Raw genomic sequence first — 21,482 nt, forward strand, 5'->3', positions numbered from 1 at the left:
ATTTAGTAGAAAGTGGTTCCAGTGAAATTGCTTTCTGTGGATTATCGAGAGTGACAGGGACACTTTTCCTGGAAGGACCAGTTGCTATTTTCTGTTTTTTTTTTCTCAGCAATGAGCGTCAAAAATTAAATTCCACTCGGCTTCATTGTGTTGGTGTAGTGACAGAAATAACAGACAAATAGAAAGCTGAAACACTCAAAAGAAAAATTAATCGACAACAATTTTGAGAATGATTTCATCCATTGTTGGGGATCATTTACCACAGAAATGCTTAATACTTTCAGATTTCAGCCCTCTTCAATGATGATGGCTACTTTTCAATTTGAAATGTTTGAAAAAATCTTTAATATCTCTGTGAGTTGGATTGCTGTTTGTACAAAACAAGTGATTAAAAAGACATAACCTTAGGTGTTTTTCACTCGTTTCTGACATTTTATAGACTTAATAAAAACAGTCATTAGCGGCAGCTCTCGACGGATATCTCAAAACCAAATCTATCTGCATAACAGAGAGCATTTTTTTGTAATTTGGGTGAACTAACTCGATGTTCAGTGGGAAGCTCACGTCGTCCTGCGATGATATGACCCACGACTCGACACAGACAAACCGATGGATGATACCTAACAGTACTATGAATGGTCCCTGAAAGTGTCCTCAATACACCCAGAAAGTAAACCCTCAAATATTCACATTAACATACTCTACACACACATACTGATATATCTGCCGTATGGTATATATGAGGTAAAGTCTTTGTCTAGTCTCCTACTGCATTCATGGTACACAGAACCCCCCTCTCAGCAGTGAAGTACGAGCACAGGAATGACGGACAGAGGCTTGGAAACGCACAGACCTTCCAGTTCTCTCATCAGCAAAGAGGAAGCTCAGGGAGAGAAAAAGAAAAGGAGGGAAAACAAAGTCTTCCGACTATCTACAAGGAAAATCAGCGAACAGAAGGTAAACAGTCATCAGATATGATTAATGATCACACAGTTATCGGCGGTGGCCGAAGTGGGACACTTGGACTCAGACATACGATAGCTTAAAGAGCCGCAGCTTGGGTCTCCTCGCGAGCTGAGATGGAAGAGACCACACATTCTCTTTGCTGCATTCGAGTCTGTCGAACAAAAAAAAAAATTTAAAAAAATTGACTGACAAGTACAAAAACAAATGATGTGTCTTCTTCATTGCATACATTAAAAAAAAAAATTATAAACCCATACACCAAATAAAGCTTTGTAAATTGCACTCTTGATGTGGCACGAGTCCCAGCCGCCCCCGTCCTCCTCCCCTCATTTGGGATATTTACATTCAGTAGTTCAGTCCAGGATGGAGCAAAGATAGAAAACGACGAGTTCTTACAAAGCAGAACTAAATGAGATTTCATTTTTTTTTCGATTACAGAGACAAACAGACACCCGGCTGTATCTGATGAGTGATTCTGGCAGTCCGTCCTGGTTCGGAACAGCTGCGAGTTCACCGGGGTTTAGCTGCTCTCGGAGACGTCCACAGTAACAGCCATCGCCTGCCCCCTGCTGTGCAGTCAGTCCCGTTACAGTGCAACCTTCCTCTCCGAGCTTCAGCGTTTGTGGTTCTGCTTGACAAAACAGAGACACCCAGACCCCCCACCCCACCCCCCCACCCCCCCTCTGCTGTTGGTCTGTAGCCGGCATGGGCCTGGTTCTTTATGGTTCTTGGTCCAAGGAGTCTGGTGGGTTTTTGTTGCCTCTTTTTGTCCGGACGGCTCTTAGCGCAGTTTGAGCTTGAAGGCGGAGATCTCCATGGGATCCAGGCTGATGGTGGAGTCGTTGGCCAGGGGCGTGCTGGAGTGCATCAGGGTCAGGGACATGGGCTGCAGCAGCTGCAGGTCCAGGTTCTTAAACAGCCCCGATACGCTCAGCTGGAGAGAGAGAGAGAGGCGGGGAGGCAGAGAGCGTTAGAAAGTTAACAAGCTAGTGCAAATGAGAATTCAGGAAATTTCAAGCTTAGCTTCCAGCCAAAAGAGAACAAATCCAATGGTGGAACAAGTATTCAGATCATTTCCTTCAGTAAACACTTTCAAAAGACTCCATTACAAGTAAAATCCTGTTTTGAGAGTTAAGTTTCACTTAATTTAAAGTACAGGGTACGAGGTAGATAAGTATTACAATCATGTACAAGGTACATCAGCATTAGCAGCAACAAACACTTAAAATAACAGTAAAAGTACTTATTCGTTCACGAAGAATGGCGTCTGACAGAGTTATTATTGTATAATTAGATTTTCATTATAGGTGCATTAATATTTAAGTAGCACTTAAACGTTCAAAGCAGAGCTAACTCGAACTGCTTTATGCAACCTGTAATAAATCATGTTTTGTTTTTTTATTTTGTATACATAGTGTGTGTGTGTGTGTGTGTGTGTGTGTGTGTGTGTGTGTGTGTGTGTGTGTGTGTGTGTGTGTGTGTGTGTGTTTCGACCCCGACCTGTCCTTGTGTGGTGGTGCAGTTGAAGCCCAGGTTCTGAGCCTCGAGGCCACAGTCCAGCGCCAAACGGTGAAGAATCATGGCCGTGTACGGAGATGGAGTGCTGGCGTCCTGCTGCTCACACAGGAGACACATGTCAATTTCAAAGACACTTTCACACAGAATATCTTAAACCAAAATAAGTTTTTGGGTTGTTGTTTTTTTGTCAGTGTTTGTCTCGTCACCTGGGCCTGGATGCTGCGCAGGTTCAGCAGGTGGAAGTCGCAGGGCAGGAGGGACTTGAGAGGGGCGAAGGTTTGCAGAGGAGGGATGCCGCGTCTTTTGGGCAGGACGGGCAGCGCCAACACCTCGTGGTTCAAGAAGGAGTTGGTCGTGTGACTAAGTATAGACGGGAAACTGGTTGTTGCACTGTCCATCATCTGGAAGAGGGCGGAGACAGATTTAGGGCACACAAGTTAAGTGACAGCATAACTACTACAAAAGCAATGACTCATCTCTGGAGCCGCTCTCGTGCTATCACTGCACTACATGAGGAATAGGCTCTGACTAAGTCTGCGTCAGAGCACAGGGTATATTTCTAACTCTAGTCCAGACAGACACAGTGCTGATCGATCTATATTGAGTTTGTTACCGCGACAGCATTGGTCATTTTTAAATTAAGAGCATTACAGTGTTTCAAACCCGACGTTTGATGTTTTGTGGCAGGCGGGAGCAACTTCATCCCGAGACCATCAGCAGTTTTACCACAGAGCTGGATGATAAAACTGCAACCAATGCTTTCCATTCTCTGCCAATGTGTATTCATTTACTTGATAAATGATATAATTTGTTACATTCAATGGCGCTGTCGTAAAGATGGACCGGTTTGGCTACGGCTATGAGGTGCAAGGAAGCAAAAAATAAAGAGGAGCTACAGCATAGACTATGATGTGGGCTAACAAGCATCTTCGCTGTTGCCGAGGCAACATTACCTCTTGAACTCGGTCACTCAAGATTTTGGAGAGGAAAGAATGAAACAAGGAGGAGAGTTTGGCAAAGAGGCCGCCATGCTGAAGGTAATGGAGTGGAAAAACAAAAGGAAACAATGTTAGAGTGTGGAGAGGAGAAGAGAAAGACAGATGGGGCGGTAATGAGTACTGACAAAAGATATGAACAAAGGTGTTAATGAACACAGAGTGAAGGACATAACACTGTTACACTGCACGGATCTTTTAGAGAGTAATTCAGCATCCCAGAGTCGGATGTGGTGTGCTGCAATTTCAAAAGCGCAATAACCGCCCTCTCTGTCATCTTGCTGACCTTATTGCCCGTGGACCGCCTCTCCAGCAGCAGTCGGAAGCGGTTGGCCGTCTTCTTGTTGTCCTTCAGGCCCTGACCCAGCCCACGGTTATCATCCTGCATCAGCCGCCGGTCCATAATCACTTCAAGCTGGCCTGAGGGAGAAGGAGGAGGAGCAAGGATGGCAGCTATAACACAAAGCCTACGTATTGAACTTTCAGACATCAGTCGATAAAGACAAACACTTTGAGCCATTCGTCATTTTACAAACGCCTCCATTATTCGCATAACGATGATAAAAGGATTAGCTCGGTGCATTAACGTGAGAGCATGAACTGTTTTGCTCTCTGACAAGCTCTCGAGGGACAAGAGGCCGAGATAAGTGCTTCAGTATTGTTCCATACAGAGCCAGAGACGGCAAACAAAGAAAAAGAGTTTTAGGGGAAACTTTCATTAAAAACCGAAATGAAGAAAAATGACATCACATCAAATAAAGAGTAATAAAATACAGACCGCTCTCCAGGCTGGTGACACCCAGGGACTGAGCTGTGTGCAGTGTGAGGCGGTGATGGCTGTCCTGGATGTACGCCTGGCTGGGCATGGGGTAAAAGTTGGCCTGCAGGGGAAGCTTTAGGTAGCGGCGACGAGGCTGCATCTACAAGAAGAGATCAAACTCAAAATGATGAAATATGTCAAACTTAAGGGAGAATGTGAGGTTTTCAGATCAGGGATAGTTAGCTTAAGAGGTGAATGCCTTTTAGTTTCAAGGCAGTTATCAACTAATCACCCTCCTGATAATCAGATATATATGTTGTTATATTCTGACAGTAAACAAATATATATACGGCTGTACAAATGAATGTCAATCTAATTGAATTCTGCTGTTCAATACAAGTATTCGACTATTTGCTGTTGTTTTTCCATGTTGAGTTTAAGAGTTTGGACGGAGCTCAGCGGGACATTCAGTGTGACATTCTTGTAATATAATAAACAAGCCAACTTAGCCCTCAAAGCTACTGCGTGGTAACGGTGCTAACAACAGATCTGAAATGTGCAACATTTTGTTGCCGACACTAGTTATCAAACAAAAGCCAGAGAATTCGTTGCCTTGAGTCACTTTGAGCTGTAAATTCACCACCTCCAAGCAGAAGGCAGAAGATAATGTTATCTCAGCACTTGACCGGACAAAGCTTCTTTTCCTCCGAGCAGCTTCCTCTGTCTCATTCCCTCACCCTCAGTCTGTGTCTGCAGCTGCCCTGAGAGCGGCGTGAGGACGAGGAGCGCCATCTCTGCAGCGAAAGCTACACTGCACACTGACTGGCAAAAAGAAATTTAAAAAACTACTGCTTGATGTGAAAAATCTCTGACCTTCAACCTTCAGGGGGCAGTAGAAATAAAGCTGCATATTCTTTATTGCTGAGGGAGGGACTGACCTGAAAACCATTGAGATCTGTGTAGAAGGCGTCTCCACTCTGGATGTCAGTGACCAGTCGCATCGCCAGCTCCTTATTGGTCTGATCTCTGATGTCCACCATGGTTGTGATGTCTATAGACAACCCGTCCACCCCTGAAAACACAAAACCATTAAGAACCAAGAACAGGACACAGAAGGAAATTAATGGAAAAAATGTGCTCTATAAATGCTACTTTACTTTATAAATGCTACTTTTAGACAACATTTAGGCTGCTTAAAGTAAAAACTAGACAGCTTTCTGGGGGGAAAAAAGTACCTAATTAAATTAGAAACTGTCATTTTGTCAAACATGTTGGACCTGGTTGTATTTCACCATCTGGTGCGCTTAGCTAAACATAAAAAAGCTTTAGCGAAGGCCATTTGAGCTGATTCCATTGTGCAGTTTTGTTTGATTATTACCTGGCACATTGTGTATGCGAATGGTCTGCTGAAAATGCTGGTAGTGTGCCACCACCTCCGAGAACAGAGGCCCCTCCACCACGCGCACCACAGGTGGCTCTTTCTGGTTGTATGGCTGAAAGCAGGAAGCAGCAAAGTGTAATTATGAAAAGAATTTGTGCTAAAAATGGGACAGGAAAGACAAGAAACAGAAAAGCCAAAGGAGCAACCAGCAGAATGAGTGACTAGATACAGTATGGCAGCTGAGCCCTTATACTCTGTTGTCTTTAAGTCATGAAAAGATGAAGCAGCACCCAGTCTGTCTACCTTCCTGCCCGGAGCACCCCGCCATGATACAACGACACAATACACAAGAGACTCTATCAAAGCTTTTTTTTTAGAGGTAACATCTGAGATGCAACAACTGAGAGAATACCTTTGCTTTTCCATCAGGCAGAAAGAGGTAAGCTCCACTTTTGTCTTTAGAGGGACGGGTGCCGTAGACCATGAACTGCATCTGAACCTTCACTTCCTGAGGATCATCCTTGCGCTTGATGCTCTGCAGATGAAGAAAAAAGCCAGAGTAATAAAATAATAATAAAAAAGAATTAGAAAAGAGATGAAAGGATGTTTGAGTAGCAACAAGACATGCCCTGTTCACTTTGATCAAACAGGCAGGGTTTGTTGGGAAATCAAGCTCATGGCTTTTTTTTTCTCCAAAAAGATCAAAGTTAAGTAACACACGAGCAAATCCTTGATTTAGAGATAAAGTCAACTTGTGTAAGAGCTGATAAAACACTCACCTCCAGCAGGCCGGTGGTCCCCGAGAAGCCCAGCGTGAGAGACTGGCTGCTGATGTAGAAGGTTTGAGGGTCGGACTGCTGGGAGCGGACAGGAAGCGGGTCAGCGGCTCGAGCGGTGACGCCCCGACCAGAAAGCCTGAGCAGGGTGTCAGAGCGGAGCGTCATGGGCGAGTCGGGAGAGTCGTAAAGATGGAACACAGCCAGGCCCAGCGGCGGCAGACGGACCATGAATGTTGCCTGGATGGAAAGTGGATATAAATAAATAAGGCCTTCATATGCTCAAAATTTAAAAAATAAATAAAAAAGAAACACAAAACGCTTAATGTTTTACGGTGCTGGCCTCATTTTCATTGTTAATCTGAGCGGCGAGTGTTGACCACCAGCCATTCATTAAAAGTTAAAAGCATTTCAACATTAGCAACAGTGTGCTGTAATTAAAATGAGATGAGAGGTGGTGTTAATGAGACTGTTTGTAATTCTCCGCTACATATAAATTCACTGCTTTCTGTGGGTGGAAAATGTATTTGGGCACAATAAATGAATCTACGGAGATGTGGTAAGGCAAATGGCATGGGTTTCCTTTACTACCGCAGATTCAATTTGCATCATGAGCTGCTTCAACGGATGTGTTTGTTTTGAGAGGTAAATGAAACACATCTGTTCCAGTGCCTGTTTGCAGGTAGATATCAAAGGAAAGAGGTGAAAACTACCGTCTCGGCCATTTTTATTAAAAAATCTATTCTGTTTTGCATTTTTTTCTATTTTATTTTTACATTACATTACATACATTCTTTTGGCAAATGCTTCTGTTTAAAAGAAGTTACAATTTCCATCTAGATATACACACACACACACTCTGGTTCCCTCTCTGGGATTTATTTTAGCCGCTTGTGTCATCAGACAAGAGGTGATAATGGTACATAGGAACAGTCAAAAGAGTATTTCTCTGATTAAGCATTGCTCTCCTATAATGTTGTTTAACTCACGGAGGACAAAATTGATGCAGCAGAATCAGAGATATCATCTTTTGTAAACTCTTGTCATTCTTCTTTCTTGTCAAAACCTGGTGCCTACATTACCCACAATACAGCTGCTAAAGTTTGCACTTTAAACATGTGCCTGCAGCGAGGAATATCTTTACAGTCTATTTTCCATAAACCCAAAGGAGACCAATAAGAGATCCGGTGTAGAAAATGATGCACAGACACGCTGCTGTGTTCGTGGCATGCCAATTTCACTATTGAAAAACCAGCAGTGCTGAATAAATGTAATCTCTTACCTCAAATACCTCTGCACTCATTTGACTAGCAGAGCTCCACTGAGCACTCAGCTGCACAGGGAGTGTCTGTCCATCCTCAGTGAGCACCCGCACTTTTACTGTGTTGACCAACACAGTCACCACACACAAACGTTCCTGCTCGATGGGGTTAAACAGAACCAGGTACCTGGTGGAGAGACAGGAAAAAGCAATCACAAGCACAGGATGAGTGAGGAGTGGCTGAGGCAGGAGGCAGAGGAGATGAAAGATGCCGGGGGATGCAGATAATACCTCGGCCCTGCTGGGTCCAGCTCGATTAAAGTGCGCTGAGGCAGAGAGTCCTGGGTAGCTCGCCTGTCATCCTACAAAATGAAGTATATGACACAGAAGACACAATGAGAAACCTGAACATTTTGTTCCTTCTGTAATTATTCAGAATATTATACAGAGGAGAAAGCGTCCCTCCATGTTTCCTCTTACCGTCTCCAGGAAGGGCTCCGTCTGGTAAAAGCGATAAAACTCTTTGTTTTTCATCACCAGGAAATGAGCAGCATTGATGATTACTCTCTTCAGGCCGATGAGTGAACGCAGTAATCTAGGGAGGAGGGAGAAGAATCAATGGCTGACTGCAGCAGTCACAGCAGACGGCTTGTTATTTTGCTTCAAAGTATTGAACGGGCGAGTATAAAATAGCCACAGAGACGGAGCATTAAAATGAGGAGGCACAGTTATTCTGTTTCATACAAACTGCGTTCTTTGGTTGTTTTTTTTTCCAATTCAATCTATCAGATCAACAGTGTTTCTTTCTAAACCCTTAGATCCTTACCTGGTGCCGTAGTCTGTGACAACATTCTCTTTCGCAGTGCCGGTGATGGCATCGTGATGTTGAAAGAGGCCAACAGAGCGCCTCGCATCGACTAGCAGGGCATAATCCGTGACCGGGTAGCGCCCCTCCATGCCCGCATGCCGAGCGTTAGCGACCGCCAGGCTGTAGAGGATCTCTGCCCCCCTAAAGGACATTAACAAATGGTTAGCACTGACTAACCCTTTAGTAGCTTTGATGATGAAAGTCACTAAGGAGTGAGCCATCTCACTTCTTTTCATCTCTGTTGAGCTCTTTGATGCCCGCTGATATATATAAATTTGTATAGAGATAAGTCAAAACTGACTTCATGCAAGCTGATTTCTAACCCACTTGCCTGACCTTGCAAGTCAAAGAAAAAAAGTTGAACTTTGTCCATTCCTATGTTTTGATTTGCATGGTGCCTTTAATTTGTATGCAGGATCTAGCAGGTACATGTATGTCCTCAACCTTGTTCATAACACATACATCTTGTTTGCAATGCAAATAAAACAAAACAAAGGCCCTGTTGTTGAACTCCAAAAGTGCAACATTATCATAAATATGCCTCAGGTTGTGGGTGTCAGTAACAGTGATGACTGATTAAATTTAAATCAGCCTCACCTGAGGTGTGACTCTATCACCCGGTCCAGGCTCTTGTAAAAGGGCCGAGATGTAAAATAGCCAGTCCAGTAGTGGTCCTCTCGGTCTGCATAGGCAAAGAAATCTCCACTAAGCACAGGAAAGTCTGCAGGTCTGGATCCCGGGGCCACTCCATTTGCTTTGTACACAGCATTGAAGTAGTCTGAGAGAGTCCCAAACTGAGCCTGGAGGATCAGCCAGACAGATGACACATCTTGTTAAAAAAAAATAGTTTACTCAAACACAGCGGTACGGGGAAAAGGAGAAATTTCTCATTACAATGCATGCGCCTTTTATCTAACATGGCATCATCTGAAGCAAACATTGAGTCGTGACAGATTCTTTGTTCTGTCAGCAAGTTAAAATACCACTGCATGATTCATTATCACAAGAAAGGTTGTACAGTGGGATACGCTGCACGCCGAGAAGCACAAAAACAATGAAAAAGATGCAAAAAGCTAATATTTGGCAACACTGTTTGTGACAGTTGACAAATCCTTTTCTCACTTGTACGTGCATCTCTGGGTGAGAATTCATGTAGTCAAACAGCTTCTGGTAGTTGATGTACTGCTGATCCCACTCCAGCGCCTTGTCGTAGCGGAAATCATCTCCCAAAGGGACGAGAAGCACCTTGCTGCGGTAGAGCTTGGACTTTTTGCGGTACTGATCCAGGAGCAGTTGTGCCCTGATTAAAAAAAGAGAGAGAGATAAAGAGGAGAAATGAAAAACTGAGGGGACACATTTTTTGGCATCCAAACTGCCCTGATTTGCATCAGCCAGTTTTGTACAAAATCACTATGACCTTGGAGAGAGGAGGATCAAATTAGCCCCGGGGGTGTTTTCCATTAGCCACATGTCCTCTGGAAAGTTCTGGAAAGACTATCTGCAGTTCGGGTCTGTCTCCCACCGTTCATCCACCCTCTCTGGCTGTTGTCATTGGCGCAAGTTCAAGTTTTGTTTATTTGTAAGAGACCAGTCCAGATAAGAGTTTTGCAACAGCAGTGAACAATCTGCTGAAAACATGTGTATTTAAAATACACAAAGAACAAACATTTCTGAGAAGGATCCCTTAACTGAGGTTATTTAAGACCAGAAGCAAAATATGACTGATCAGAACATTTTACAGTTTGGTGAGCAAGCAGTGAGGTGGAAACACTGCTTCTTAATTTAAAACATTAAAACACAAGTTTTGCATTTCTGTGTTTCATTATATCAAGGGCCAATAGGTACATCGCAGCTGTAACTATCCACTATTTCATCGACTAATCTACCTATTATTTTCATAATTTATCCATATACAATGTCAGAAAATAGTGAACTAAAGCCCAACCTGATGTATACAAATGACTTACCATGTCATTGCACTATCACATGAGAAAAAGAAAACCAGTAATTCATTACCTTAACGGAAATGGGACAACAAAATTTGGCATTTTTACCGACTGATAGACCTAAATGATTCAGAAAACATCACTAATAAACTAATCAGCTCTACTTTCAACGCTAATAAACTAGTTTTTCCGCCAATATTATTGCATATATGTAGGTTTTTAAGACAATACACTCATTTCCCATTCTAAGTAGGCGAGTTTTTTTTTTTTTAATGTTTTTACTGGTGTTTCATATTCAACATCACAAATGCACCAGACAACAGGGTGAGTAAACAATAGAAAGCAGCATGGAAGCCAGTGAAAATGTCACAATGGTGACTTTTTTAATACATCTGTTACTTATTTAGTGTCTTTCTCAAACTCGGTGCTGACTAATTTGTTAGATGTTCCAGCACTGCTTGGACGGAGATGGACAGAATTTGTGGTTGAGATGAAAAAGAGTCACAAAGGTGAGCAACGTCACACCAGAAAAAGGGGTGAAAATTAGCACGTCCACCCAGGTCTCATCTTTTGGTGCACGAGTCAATAATTTTTCATGAATACTGCGGTCAATTGTAACCTTTCCAACTAAAAACAAAACCTAGATGTTTGTGGATTTTTGTCCAGTAGGAAAGAGGCTATTTACACCAATAATGATATATCTGCAATAATCATAATTCCCCTGATATATCAGCATAGCCTATATATATATGTCTAGCTAGGCATCCTAAAATTTGTTCTGAGACAAAGTCAAAATAGATCTAAAGTTGCCTCTTCCATCCTGTAACTCACCCAAAGCAAGAAACAACTTAACCCCACATGTCTCACCTCTCTGCTACATTGGCCTCAACTATAGTCTTTGGTGGCACTTTCCAGGGACAGTTTATCCGACCACCTGGTAACCTCTTGAAGTCAAACTGGCAGCAGATCTTCGGGTCGGGCCCGCAGGTGTGAGGCACGTCGTAGCTGTAGAACGGCATCATGTGGCAAAACATGTCTGTGTTCGTTCCAGTGTCTGTGGGAGCAATGAGTAAAAGTCAAAACATCGGCTTAAGAGACATCTGGCAGCCTCAAAAGACCAGAATCAAAAACACTATTAAGTTCTGCTCTGAGTGACAGTGGTATTTGTGATCATAGACACCAGAGCCCATAAAAAGTCAATCCGTATGAAGCAGCAGAAATGAAATCCTCAAAAGAACTGAGTATCACAAATTGATAATATCTAACAGTGTAATATCAGAGGATTTTTCCATGAAGAACAAACGGACAGTAAATCTTCAGCAGATGTCCAATTCATTAAGAAATAATAGCGAAGATAGGGCTACTGAGGCTATTACGCACTGGTTGTTCCTTCAAAACGTTTCTCTCTTTCAAAGGCCATGACAAGTGGCATGACTCATTCTGCAATAAGCTTAATAAAGATAAGCACATGAATCAGATGACATCGCTGGCTGCGGTCCACTCACCCCAGGCTTGCCTCCACATAAACTCCAGGCTGCGGGTGGAGGCAAAGTGTTTTTTGATTGAGTAGTGGACCCTCTGGATGAGCATGCTGGTCAGGTTGGCCCTCTTTAGCAGATAGGGCATGGTAGCACTGTGACCGAAAGGGTCTACCGCCCACCCGCTGCGAGGAGTTATACCTATGACGGTGAGCAGAGAGCAAGTAGTTCAGGTTTATGCTCAGATAAAGGAAGCAATACATCTTTTAGAAAATCATTCTCCTCAGCAGGGAGCAGTGAATGTGGCACAAAGTATTTCATCTCCCACCGAGCGAGAGGCTTCACCTGCTGCATGTGGGATGACAAGCTCAGAATTTACCATCAATCCTTGAGGGAACTGGTATCATTTTGACTTTTAAATGTAGCGAAAAGAATTGGGATGTTGGCAAGAAGCCTAAAACCTCATAGAAAGAAGCTGAGCGTCTTACACATTTAAGCACCGTGCATCAAAATATGAAGGAGAAAAAAATACAGGACACATTTTTGTTTGTGTACCTAGATTTCTCTCCAGCCACTGATGCCCTTCGATCAGCTGATCTATCATGGCAAAGTAGTGAACGTTGGCTTCATCAGTCATAACCCAGCCTCCTGTGACAATCTCTAGCTGCCCTCCAAGGATCAATCTGTTGAACAGAGAGGATTAAGAAAGTGAGGTGAGGATAATCCGACTCTCAAAGAGTTACATTAACCAGATAAGCTATTTTTAGAGCACCCCAGTTATCCTTAAGATACTATCCAGTGTGTAAAATACTCTACGTAAAGCTTTAAGGCATCAAATAAAACTCGACTAATTGTCAGAGTTAGGCGTTTAAATTAAAATCTGTGTGCTTCTCTAAGCTGTGACTCACTTCCGCATCGCCTCCTGCTTTTGTACGTCTGCGTTCTCCCACCACTTGGAGAAGAATGAAATCTCGGACCAGATGAACTTCCTGCGAGGATCCTCAGCCAGCTTCACCACCATGTTGTTTAAAATATGTTGCGTCTGGTCTGTGAAGTACTTGTCAAAAGTCTTGATCCAACCTAACAAGACAAGAAGATAAAAATGAGCAATTTGCACAACAGTTGGCAAACAGACTGCCCGCTACAAATTGGACTCTCTACAACAATACACCTCGACAAACACCACCACCATCCCTTTGTGTTGCCGGCCAATACAAGAGACAAAAAAAACAGGGCAGGTAAGAGACTCAACGCTGTGGAAAAAGTGCTGCAGCAGATCAAAAATAAAACTCATATTTTATTCAAGTTGAGCTGTTCCCCTCAGAAAGCTATTTAGCAGAGTGGTTTCAAAGACTAAAAAGCACTTTCTGTACACTTTTTGTGTGCGATAGTGTAGAATACCACAGCCTATAAATATTCTGTCAAATATGTATCTCGCATATGGCAGTCTAATACATTTCATAGAGATCAAAGTTCCACATCATGCTGCAGTTATGCAGACTCATACGTTAGTAATGCAGCTGAAATGGTGATAGTTAAGAGCTTAAAGTCAGTTGTGGGGGACATGACTATTTGCTGCAGTCTTTTAAACATTGAGTAACTCATTGTTTGAGCTGCTTACAAGCAGTTGACTAAAACCCTTAAAACCTTCTTTGCATTTAGTGAAATGAGCCTATTAACATTAAACCGGCTTTCACGTGCTTTCAGCGTGAGCTGACAAAAAGGTTTCTAGTTGCAAAACTCCCCCACCGTCTATTCACCCTGAACACTGAATGCTGCGCACGAGACAATACAGAAAACTTTGCAGTAGAGTTTAATCAAATGCAGCTCCGAATGAAGCCCAGTCCCACTATTGATGGACAGAATTTGCAGGTCTCTGCAGCCTGTCAACATATCAATAACTGTCAAGTTAGCAAGCATGTGGCAGGCTGGTAAACAAGTTTAATGGAAATGTCAGTCTGAAATAAAATCTCGGCCAATTCAACCTATAAATAGGCAGAGCTTTCCGATGCCAATAGCTTTCTAATTCCATTGTTTGTGGCTAAGCCCTCAATCGTGTCAGCATTATGCTAATAACAATGAGAATAAATGAATCAAATTTTGAATGATTTCTGCATCCCTATCACAGCTCCCCCACTCAGGTAAGGCCTCACAGGAGTTGGCTTTGCTGTAAGACAATTTTCAGTGTTACTACATGCTCAAATCTGCGTCTTTGGATGCAGTTTAATCGGATAGACGATTAGACAAGCACTGTCACATCTGCAGTTTTCAACAAGGTTTTGCTGTGTTGTGTCATGCCCTCTCAATTCACCTGGATCATTGTGGGAGTGGGGGACCACAAACACTTGCAGCGGTTCATTGTCCCACTCATCAGCTTCATAAGTAATGTCAAAGCCCTGCTTCCACACGCCGCCATCAGGGTTGTCAAACTTGAGGATGGAGTACACATCCAGCATCTGAATGGAAACACAAATGTGCTCAGCAGACACCACCACATAAATAAGTATGCGATAGCATCTAAAATACTGCAGTGGTAAAAACATTTTGGCCAATCAGCCGCTCTACGTGGAAAATGTAATAGCAAGCTCACCTGAACATCTGCTTGACCATGGCTGCCTAAAGCGGGTTGGCAATCTTGGGGCTTGACGGCGAGAAAAGTGGGACGGCCATCAAAGGGTAGGACCCAGGAACCATTGGCACTTCTAAATGGCAGGTGGCCGCTGGGAGACACAGCTCCTGTGTCTGTGAGCTCCATCACAGAGTCCTTTATGTGGCTGATGATTTGGTGGTTTTCCTCCAGGAGCTGCTCCAGCTGCTCTATCCGGTTCTGGAGAACTGAGATTTGGCTCTAAAAGCACACATGAAAATCATACATCACACAGATGTATAAAATCATAAAACATCTGTTGACCAAACCCACATTCTTCTTCTCTGTCACACTGAACAAATTTTGAGTTTCATACTAGGAAATTAGACCATGTGCAATGAAAAATCTTTTGATTCAGATTATGTCATAAATAGCAATTTGAGCTCTATTAGCACTAAAGATATCATCAGTAGGTACATGATTGAACATGTCTATTTACGTTTGAATATAAAAAAAGAATACATATTTAGCAAATGTTACAGGATGAAACAATTTAAAATAGTGTTTTTCTGCTTTTATCTGACATCTGGTGTATCACAACAAAACACGCACAACGAAGTACAACAAAAATAACTGCAGAAAAGGGTTTTCACAGATGACATGCACCACCACTACAGCAATGATTCTTACCCGTGGAAAGTTCCCGCCATTCTGTCGCCTTGCAGGATCATGTTGGACTCGATCCAACATTAGATACAGCGAGAACACAGCCACACAGAATATGGCCCCTCCACACACTGTCACCTGTTTCCTCAACTTCATCCTCCTGTGGAGCGGTCCTCTTTCCGGGGTTTCAATTCAAAAAATGACCTTGACTGATTTTTTTTCCAGGACAGAGGAAAAAAAAGTCCTTGAAAAGCAGAATGCAATCCTTCACAGTGCAGAAAAAACTGATGGAAAGTAACCAGCTACACCAGTGTTAATGGTTCAGTTCCACTCCTGCGATGCCTCCAGCCTCCACTCACCATACTGGTGACCACAGCGAAGGGGGCTACAGCAGTGGACAAGGGGACTAAATCAGCAATAGCTGGCAAGCAGTCTGTCAGCTTTGGCCAAACCACAGCCACCGGTGGGCTCCTTCAAAGTAGCCCTTGTGCTCAACCATCCAAACCGATGAGACTGCAGGAAAAGAAAAAAACAAACGCCACACACAAGGGGCTCAAACAGGGAGCCTAGTGTCCCCGCAGCATGATGTGTGTCGCTGTGAGCCTGCTCCCCTGGTCCAGTCCCCACTCCCACAGCACAGCCTAATCCTCCAGTACAACCAGAGTCCCCTTTTGCTCAGTTGGCCTCCGGTGCCATAACAGTTTGCACTCTAGGCTGCAACAGTGCAAAGAAATAGGCTGAGAAAAAGACCAACTTGGCTTAGAGCAGCAGCTTTTTAATCAAGCCTCAACTCTGCCTGAGGCGGCTCCAGGAATTAAAATGAGACAAATGTCATTCTTCTCTCAGTAGCATAGTGACAGCATATCTACTGTGGCAGCATGGGCAGCGTGTCTGTCCTCGATCACAAGCGCCAAGTCACATCAGAGGGTCTTCTTCAGCTGTTAGAAAAAATTTAGATTAATGGAGCATGCAGAAATGTGTATTCAGCTTCCAGAGACGAACTGTCACTGACAAGAACCACAAGTGAAAAGAACTGTGTAGGAGAGTGAGAGATACTTTTTTTTGATCTGACAAGCAAAGTCAATAAGGAAAAATATCCCGTTGAGCACAGTGGCTGGCGTTTGCTCACAGCACTAATAGGTGTTCTTGTTTCCCTCTCTGTGCAAATCCAACGCCATCATAATCCGCTCGCCTCTCAGGCTGGGACTATCTAAGTATTACCACAGGGAGAGGGGATAATAACCTGGCACTTACATTTGCTTAGGCTGACTGAAAAATAGCCTCACTGTCAGTATGGAGATGATTTTTTTTTTGAAGATCATCTGTGCCACATGATGACTATATCCAACAAGAAAGGCTTTGTTAGTTGGGGTGCATGACAGAGATATCTGCAGCTCTAGATTTATGTGAAAACATGTAAACCACAGATCCAAAGCTGCTCACATGATGACACAAAAAATGAAATATCCTGGAATATTCACTACCCCCTGCGCAAACTTTCAAATTCCCCTGAGCGGTATTTTTATTGACTCAATAGGAGGCACCTCTGTTAAGGTTTAACTTGGATGACTTTTAGTCAGATATCAGTGGGCTGCTAGCCAGCAACATTGCGTTGCTTCAAACTTAGGAGCACTGAAATACCTGTTTTTAGACATTATCCTGTGTAAACTCAGATACACGACAGCTAGTTCCCACACGCAGCTCGTTAACTCAATAACATCATCTGCTGAACTTTAATCATCCCTTTACCAGTAACGGGATATCTCAAATATGCGGCGATACAAGCTAGCGCTAGCCACCAGATGTTTCAGTATTAAGTTAACGCAGCAGCTGGACTGGTTTGACAGCTAGCTTCGGGATCGATAATCATTACGTGTAATTTAGTGATTGACTGAGGAGAACAGCAGTCACAGCTGTCCTTCTACATCCGTGACAAGCCCGTGCTTCACGGTACGTCTAACGATACGTACGATAGCAAGTATTGGCTCTATAACATTAAGACAATACGTGGCTGATATCTTCTGGCTAACGATTCACTTTCAACCTAAACCTCGGCTAACACTCGTATGCGACCTTGGGACCCTGTGTCTTTGTGAACAAAATCGGGAAGAAAAAAAACTGACGTTACCCATCAAAGGAGAGTAATCCGGAAGAGTGTAGAGCCCAGCAGTGTGTGTGCATTTAGCTCCAGGCTGACAGATTACCAACTGAGGCTGTTAGCCTAGCAGCTAGCACCACTGAGCTGCCGCAGAGGCTTCTGGGTAGAGAGGAGCTGCGCATCAGGCTGTGATTGGCCAACAGCTTCAGCAGCTTGTATAATAAATGCACCAATATTTTTACACAGTGAGTGTCTGCAATGCAACATAAGTTCTTAAATGATTAGTGGTGGAATGTAACTAAGTACATTTACTCAAGTACTATCCCCAAGTACAAATTTCAGGTGCCTTGAGTCTTTTCTTTTCGTTTTATACTTTTACTCCACTGCATTTAGAGGGAAATATTGTACTTTTTTACTTCAACACATTGGTCTGAAAGCTTTACTCGCTGAGTGCTTTACAAATTCACATTTAAAAAAAGAAAGAAAACATAAGAAGAGTGTATGAAATGTCATTTTTTAACATATCACACTACCCAATAGATACCCAAAACCCAGTAAAAGCCAGTTGAAATTATTAGTTGATTAATCAATTGGCTGATCAACAGAAATTTAAGTGGCAACTATTATGATAAACATTTAAGTCATTTTCTTTTCTTTAAATATTTTTTATTTTTTTAATTTTTGTCTGAATTGTGTACTTTGGCAATTATTTAATAAATATTTCAGTCATTTTTTGTTCTTGTTTAGTAGTTTTGATTTTTGGAGCTGCGTTTTTGTTTTGTTTTTTAATTTTCCTGATCTGGTACTTTGGCAATTATCTTAATAGACATTTAGTCATTTTCCTCAATAGGATACCTTTAGTTTTCATACTACAGGTACATTTTCCTGATTATACTTACTTATGTTCACTCAAAAAACATTTCCAATAAAGAACTTTTACAACATACAGGAACTGAAACTGCGTTTCTCTCCATGCCCACAGTGCAAATAGTAAAAAGGCAAAAGAGAATAGAAATAAAAAAACACAAAAAAACTATAAATGTATATTAATTGAATAATCGGGCAATAGAAAGAAAGAAAAAGAAAATATAGACATGAGAAAGAAACACAGAACAACCATAAGGAGACACAAAATGACAAGAAAGAGATACAAAAGCAAAGTCTGTGCCTTGCTCCCATGTAGGAGAGGTGTGTCCCTTTGCATATTTGTGCTCAGGGGGCAAATTGTTTGCTCATGATTGTTGTAATACCGGTTTTTAAACCATTCACAGCAGTTCAGAGACAAAATAGGTCCAAATGATACAGGCCTACATGAATGCGTATTGAAGGGCCATGCATTTACAAAACAAATAGAACAGCGGACAGTGAGGTCTATGCATGATCCTGAATAACTGGTACATCATGCTTTATAAAACACACACTGAAAACTTCTATCACCGATTTAAAAAACTAAAGCTTTTGTAGGTTTGTTGTTTCCAGAGCAGAAATATCAGTCATGTCTGTGTGGGATGTATCTGTGATAACAGGCCACAACTGCATTTGGTTGCATCATCTGCTCCAATACACCAATCAGAGTCCAAAATAGAGGAGTCCAAAAAGAAAAGACAACTTGGGATGTTACAAAACATATGACCTGTTCAAAAATGTATTTTTTTAAAAAAATTAAGTAGGTTGTGAGTTTTGCTACCCTAAAAACAAATATATGCCTGTACAATCTCTGCCAACAAGAATGAACTTCCTCAAAAAAAAAAAGGAAAACTGTTTCCAATTTGAATTGTCAGGTTTGGCGTGTGAAGGAGACCTAAAAGTCCAGAAAATAATAGATCACATCTCATATGTTGTGCACTCTGTGGGCAATCGCAGTGAAAACAAATACAGTCATTTTTGGAAAATGTAAATATTTTTTGCTCTCATGCATAGTCATATTTTGGGGGTGAGCAGGGCACATGTCCCTCTTTAATATTTGCAACATGTGCATTTGTCCCACCTGAAAAAACATGACAGTTACACAATATTTTTGATAACACAGTTATCAGTTTTGATAAAATGTAAGACATTTAAACCATGACTTGATGCAGAAAATGACAAACATGTTGCATAAATAGTCACCAGAATGCAGGAAATTAAGTGTGTGAGTACATGAGACTTTTATAATGTTATTGGAGAGGGATTTCTGTGACCCCCGCAGTGGCTACCTCACTATCTCAGGCACTTGCGCACAGAAACGCCAAAGCAGTGCTGTACGTTCAGTTACTATCACTAAAGCCGAAAACTAGCCTGACTGCAGGTGAACACCACTGTGCATGTCAACGACACCTGAGATGCCAACGTGGAAAAGATAATGAAGCTTTGCATGCCAGTCACATGCTCTTTTGATGGATCATTCAGGAACACTTTATGTGTTCATGGAAACAAGAGCTTAACTGGTATTTAAATAATTAATTGACAGATTGTGTAGGACATGACCGGAACAGATGGTATTGTTTTGGATTTGCTCTAGTCACCAGAGGCCGATAACCTTTCATGGGATCAACAAAACTGTTCAAAATTCTGTGTATGATCGAAGTGCATAAGAGTTTTATTTGAATAAAAATTAGGTTTGGTACCACACACTACACCAGCGACGATGGAATCCTGCTCTGAAAGCATAATCTCTCACAAAACAAAGTGGTGATAAGGAGCAAATGTTGACACAGCTGGTTTTGATTGTGATTTCAGAATGTTCTCTTTTGGGTCCCCGGTGGTGTCACTGAGCCTTGTGGATATCCTGTGGATCTGGTGTGTATGAGGTCTCACAACAAGCCCAGCCCTTAGGAGGAAATATATACCAACTTAATGCTGGATGTTCTTAAGTCACAAAGCTGCCATGGTAATTTGAGAGTCTCAACAGGTGTATCTGAGCACAAAGCTCTAAGGGAACTACCTTGTCTCCATAGCAACAAAGCAAATGCAACAATGGTGCCTAGCTGTCCTGGTAAATGAGAGTCCCCACGTGACTTATGCAGGAAATACCATACCACTTCCTTTTGTGGTTTTGACCAGAAGGGAGATACTTTTGTGACTGCACTTTAGAAACTCATATGTCAAAATTAAAAATGCATTACTTCAAAAGTTATTTGTCACTATTTATAAAAACAAATCCAGACCCCCTAGTGTACTGAAGTGTAGCCTACATCAGTATCTATCTATTAATATCATCTATTTCTTATTCATCTGTTTTTATTGTCTTATCTTTATTTTAGCCCCGCTGATGTGATGTCGCCTCGTCTTGTCATCTTGTTTTTCAGACCAAGGACCGTTCAGCTGAAAGAAACACAGACAGGTACCCCCGACTACAGGTTGCACTTGAGATAATTCTTTGAAAAATAAGCTGATTTAATTATATTCAATTAAACTTTATTATTTGTCCCAGAGGGCAATTTGTGTGGCAGCTAGTGCACACTATAAAAAATGTCAGGCAAAATTAACAGTTTAATGTTGTAAAATCATGACTTCATAAAAATGTAAGTAGAAAAACAACAAAACAGTGTTCACTTTAAAGTAGTATTTTGTAAAGCACCAAACAAAAAAAATACATAAATAAAACCCCTGTTAATTTTAAAGTAAGAATATGTGGAAATAATTATATTTCTTTGTAGAATTTACAGATTGATGTAGATTTTTTTCACAGAGGGAAAGCATACTCCATTTCACAAATTCATGTGTTATGCTTTACTGATTAATACGCAGCCTACAAATTTTGCAACGGATTTTAAAACATCTGAGTGTTACATTTGAATGTTTCTTAGAACATGAACTTTCTTATTAATGTTCACTCTAAAAAATGAATAATAAAATGTTTTTGGCATGAATATTAGGAGGTGGACAAAAAAAAAAAAGCTATTTTACCTGCCCATAATAGCTATTCGAAATTTAGGGTTTTTACACATAATGCGGCCGGTGATAGAATTGCAGATATTGTTATGTTTGTCTTTCAAATTGACTGTTTAATGCCTTTTTACGACTTTTAAGGGATTCCCAGGGATCCTGATTACCCATTGTGAAGCATTCACAAAGGACGGCTCGTGAGTGTTACCATCCTATAATAGCCTACATCCATGGTTACCATAGACTGTAAAAAAAACAGAAATTAAATATTGTCTATGAGTGTTACCAAAAACATCCATCATATGCCCATAAAGC

General features: G+C 41.8%; 1 protein-coding gene across 2 annotated transcripts; it reads right to left on the reverse strand.

Moving 5' to 3' along the window:
• Positions 1-1,722: 1,722 nt before the first annotated feature.
• man2a2 (mannosidase, alpha, class 2A, member 2) lies at positions 1,723-17,414 on the reverse strand. 2 transcript variants are annotated; one of them, XM_042495846.1, is made up of 23 exons: positions 17,331-17,414; positions 15,227-16,140; positions 14,540-14,797; positions 14,261-14,405; positions 12,858-13,029; positions 12,505-12,632; positions 11,977-12,150; positions 11,339-11,525; positions 9,648-9,825; positions 9,123-9,325; positions 8,484-8,666; positions 8,138-8,252; positions 7,949-8,019; positions 7,679-7,844; positions 6,400-6,636; positions 6,033-6,155; positions 5,618-5,732; positions 5,178-5,311; positions 4,258-4,399; positions 3,766-3,899; positions 2,691-2,885; positions 2,467-2,580; positions 1,723-1,900 (listed from the first exon to the last, which is right to left on the reverse strand). In XM_042495846.1, exons 2-23 carry the CDS (start codon positions 15,356-15,358, stop codon positions 1,748-1,750), a joined length of 3,459 nt encoding a protein of 1,152 aa, XP_042351780.1. In that variant the 5' UTR covers positions 15,359-16,140; positions 17,331-17,414; the 3' UTR covers positions 1,723-1,747. The 2 variants fall into 2 exon arrangements, with proteins under 2 accessions (XP_042351780.1, XP_042351779.1); XM_042495845.1 differs by having other exon boundaries at positions 3,766-3,932.
• Positions 17,415-21,482: the final 4,068 nt, after the last annotated feature.

This window comes from Plectropomus leopardus, chromosome 11, assembly GCF_008729295.1.
Source record: "Plectropomus leopardus isolate mb chromosome 11, YSFRI_Pleo_2.0, whole genome shotgun sequence".
Lineage (NCBI taxonomy): Eukaryota > Metazoa > Chordata > Actinopteri > Perciformes > Serranidae > Plectropomus > Plectropomus leopardus.

Excerpts from the sequence above, each read along its gene's own strand:
- man2a2 (XM_042495845.1), bottom strand. The coding sequence starts at position 15,358 with ATGAAGTTGAGGAAACAGGTGACAGTGTGTGGAGGGGCCATATTCTGT. Across the intron at positions 14,406-14,539 it reads ATGGTCAAGCAGATGTTCAG|ATGCTGGATGTGTACTCCAT; the intron begins GTGAGCTTGCTA and ends GTTTCCATTCAG. Across the intron at positions 6,637-7,678 it reads TGAGTGCAGAGGTATTTGAG|GCAACATTCATGGTCCGTCT; the intron begins GTAAGAGATTAC and ends CTTTCCATCCAG.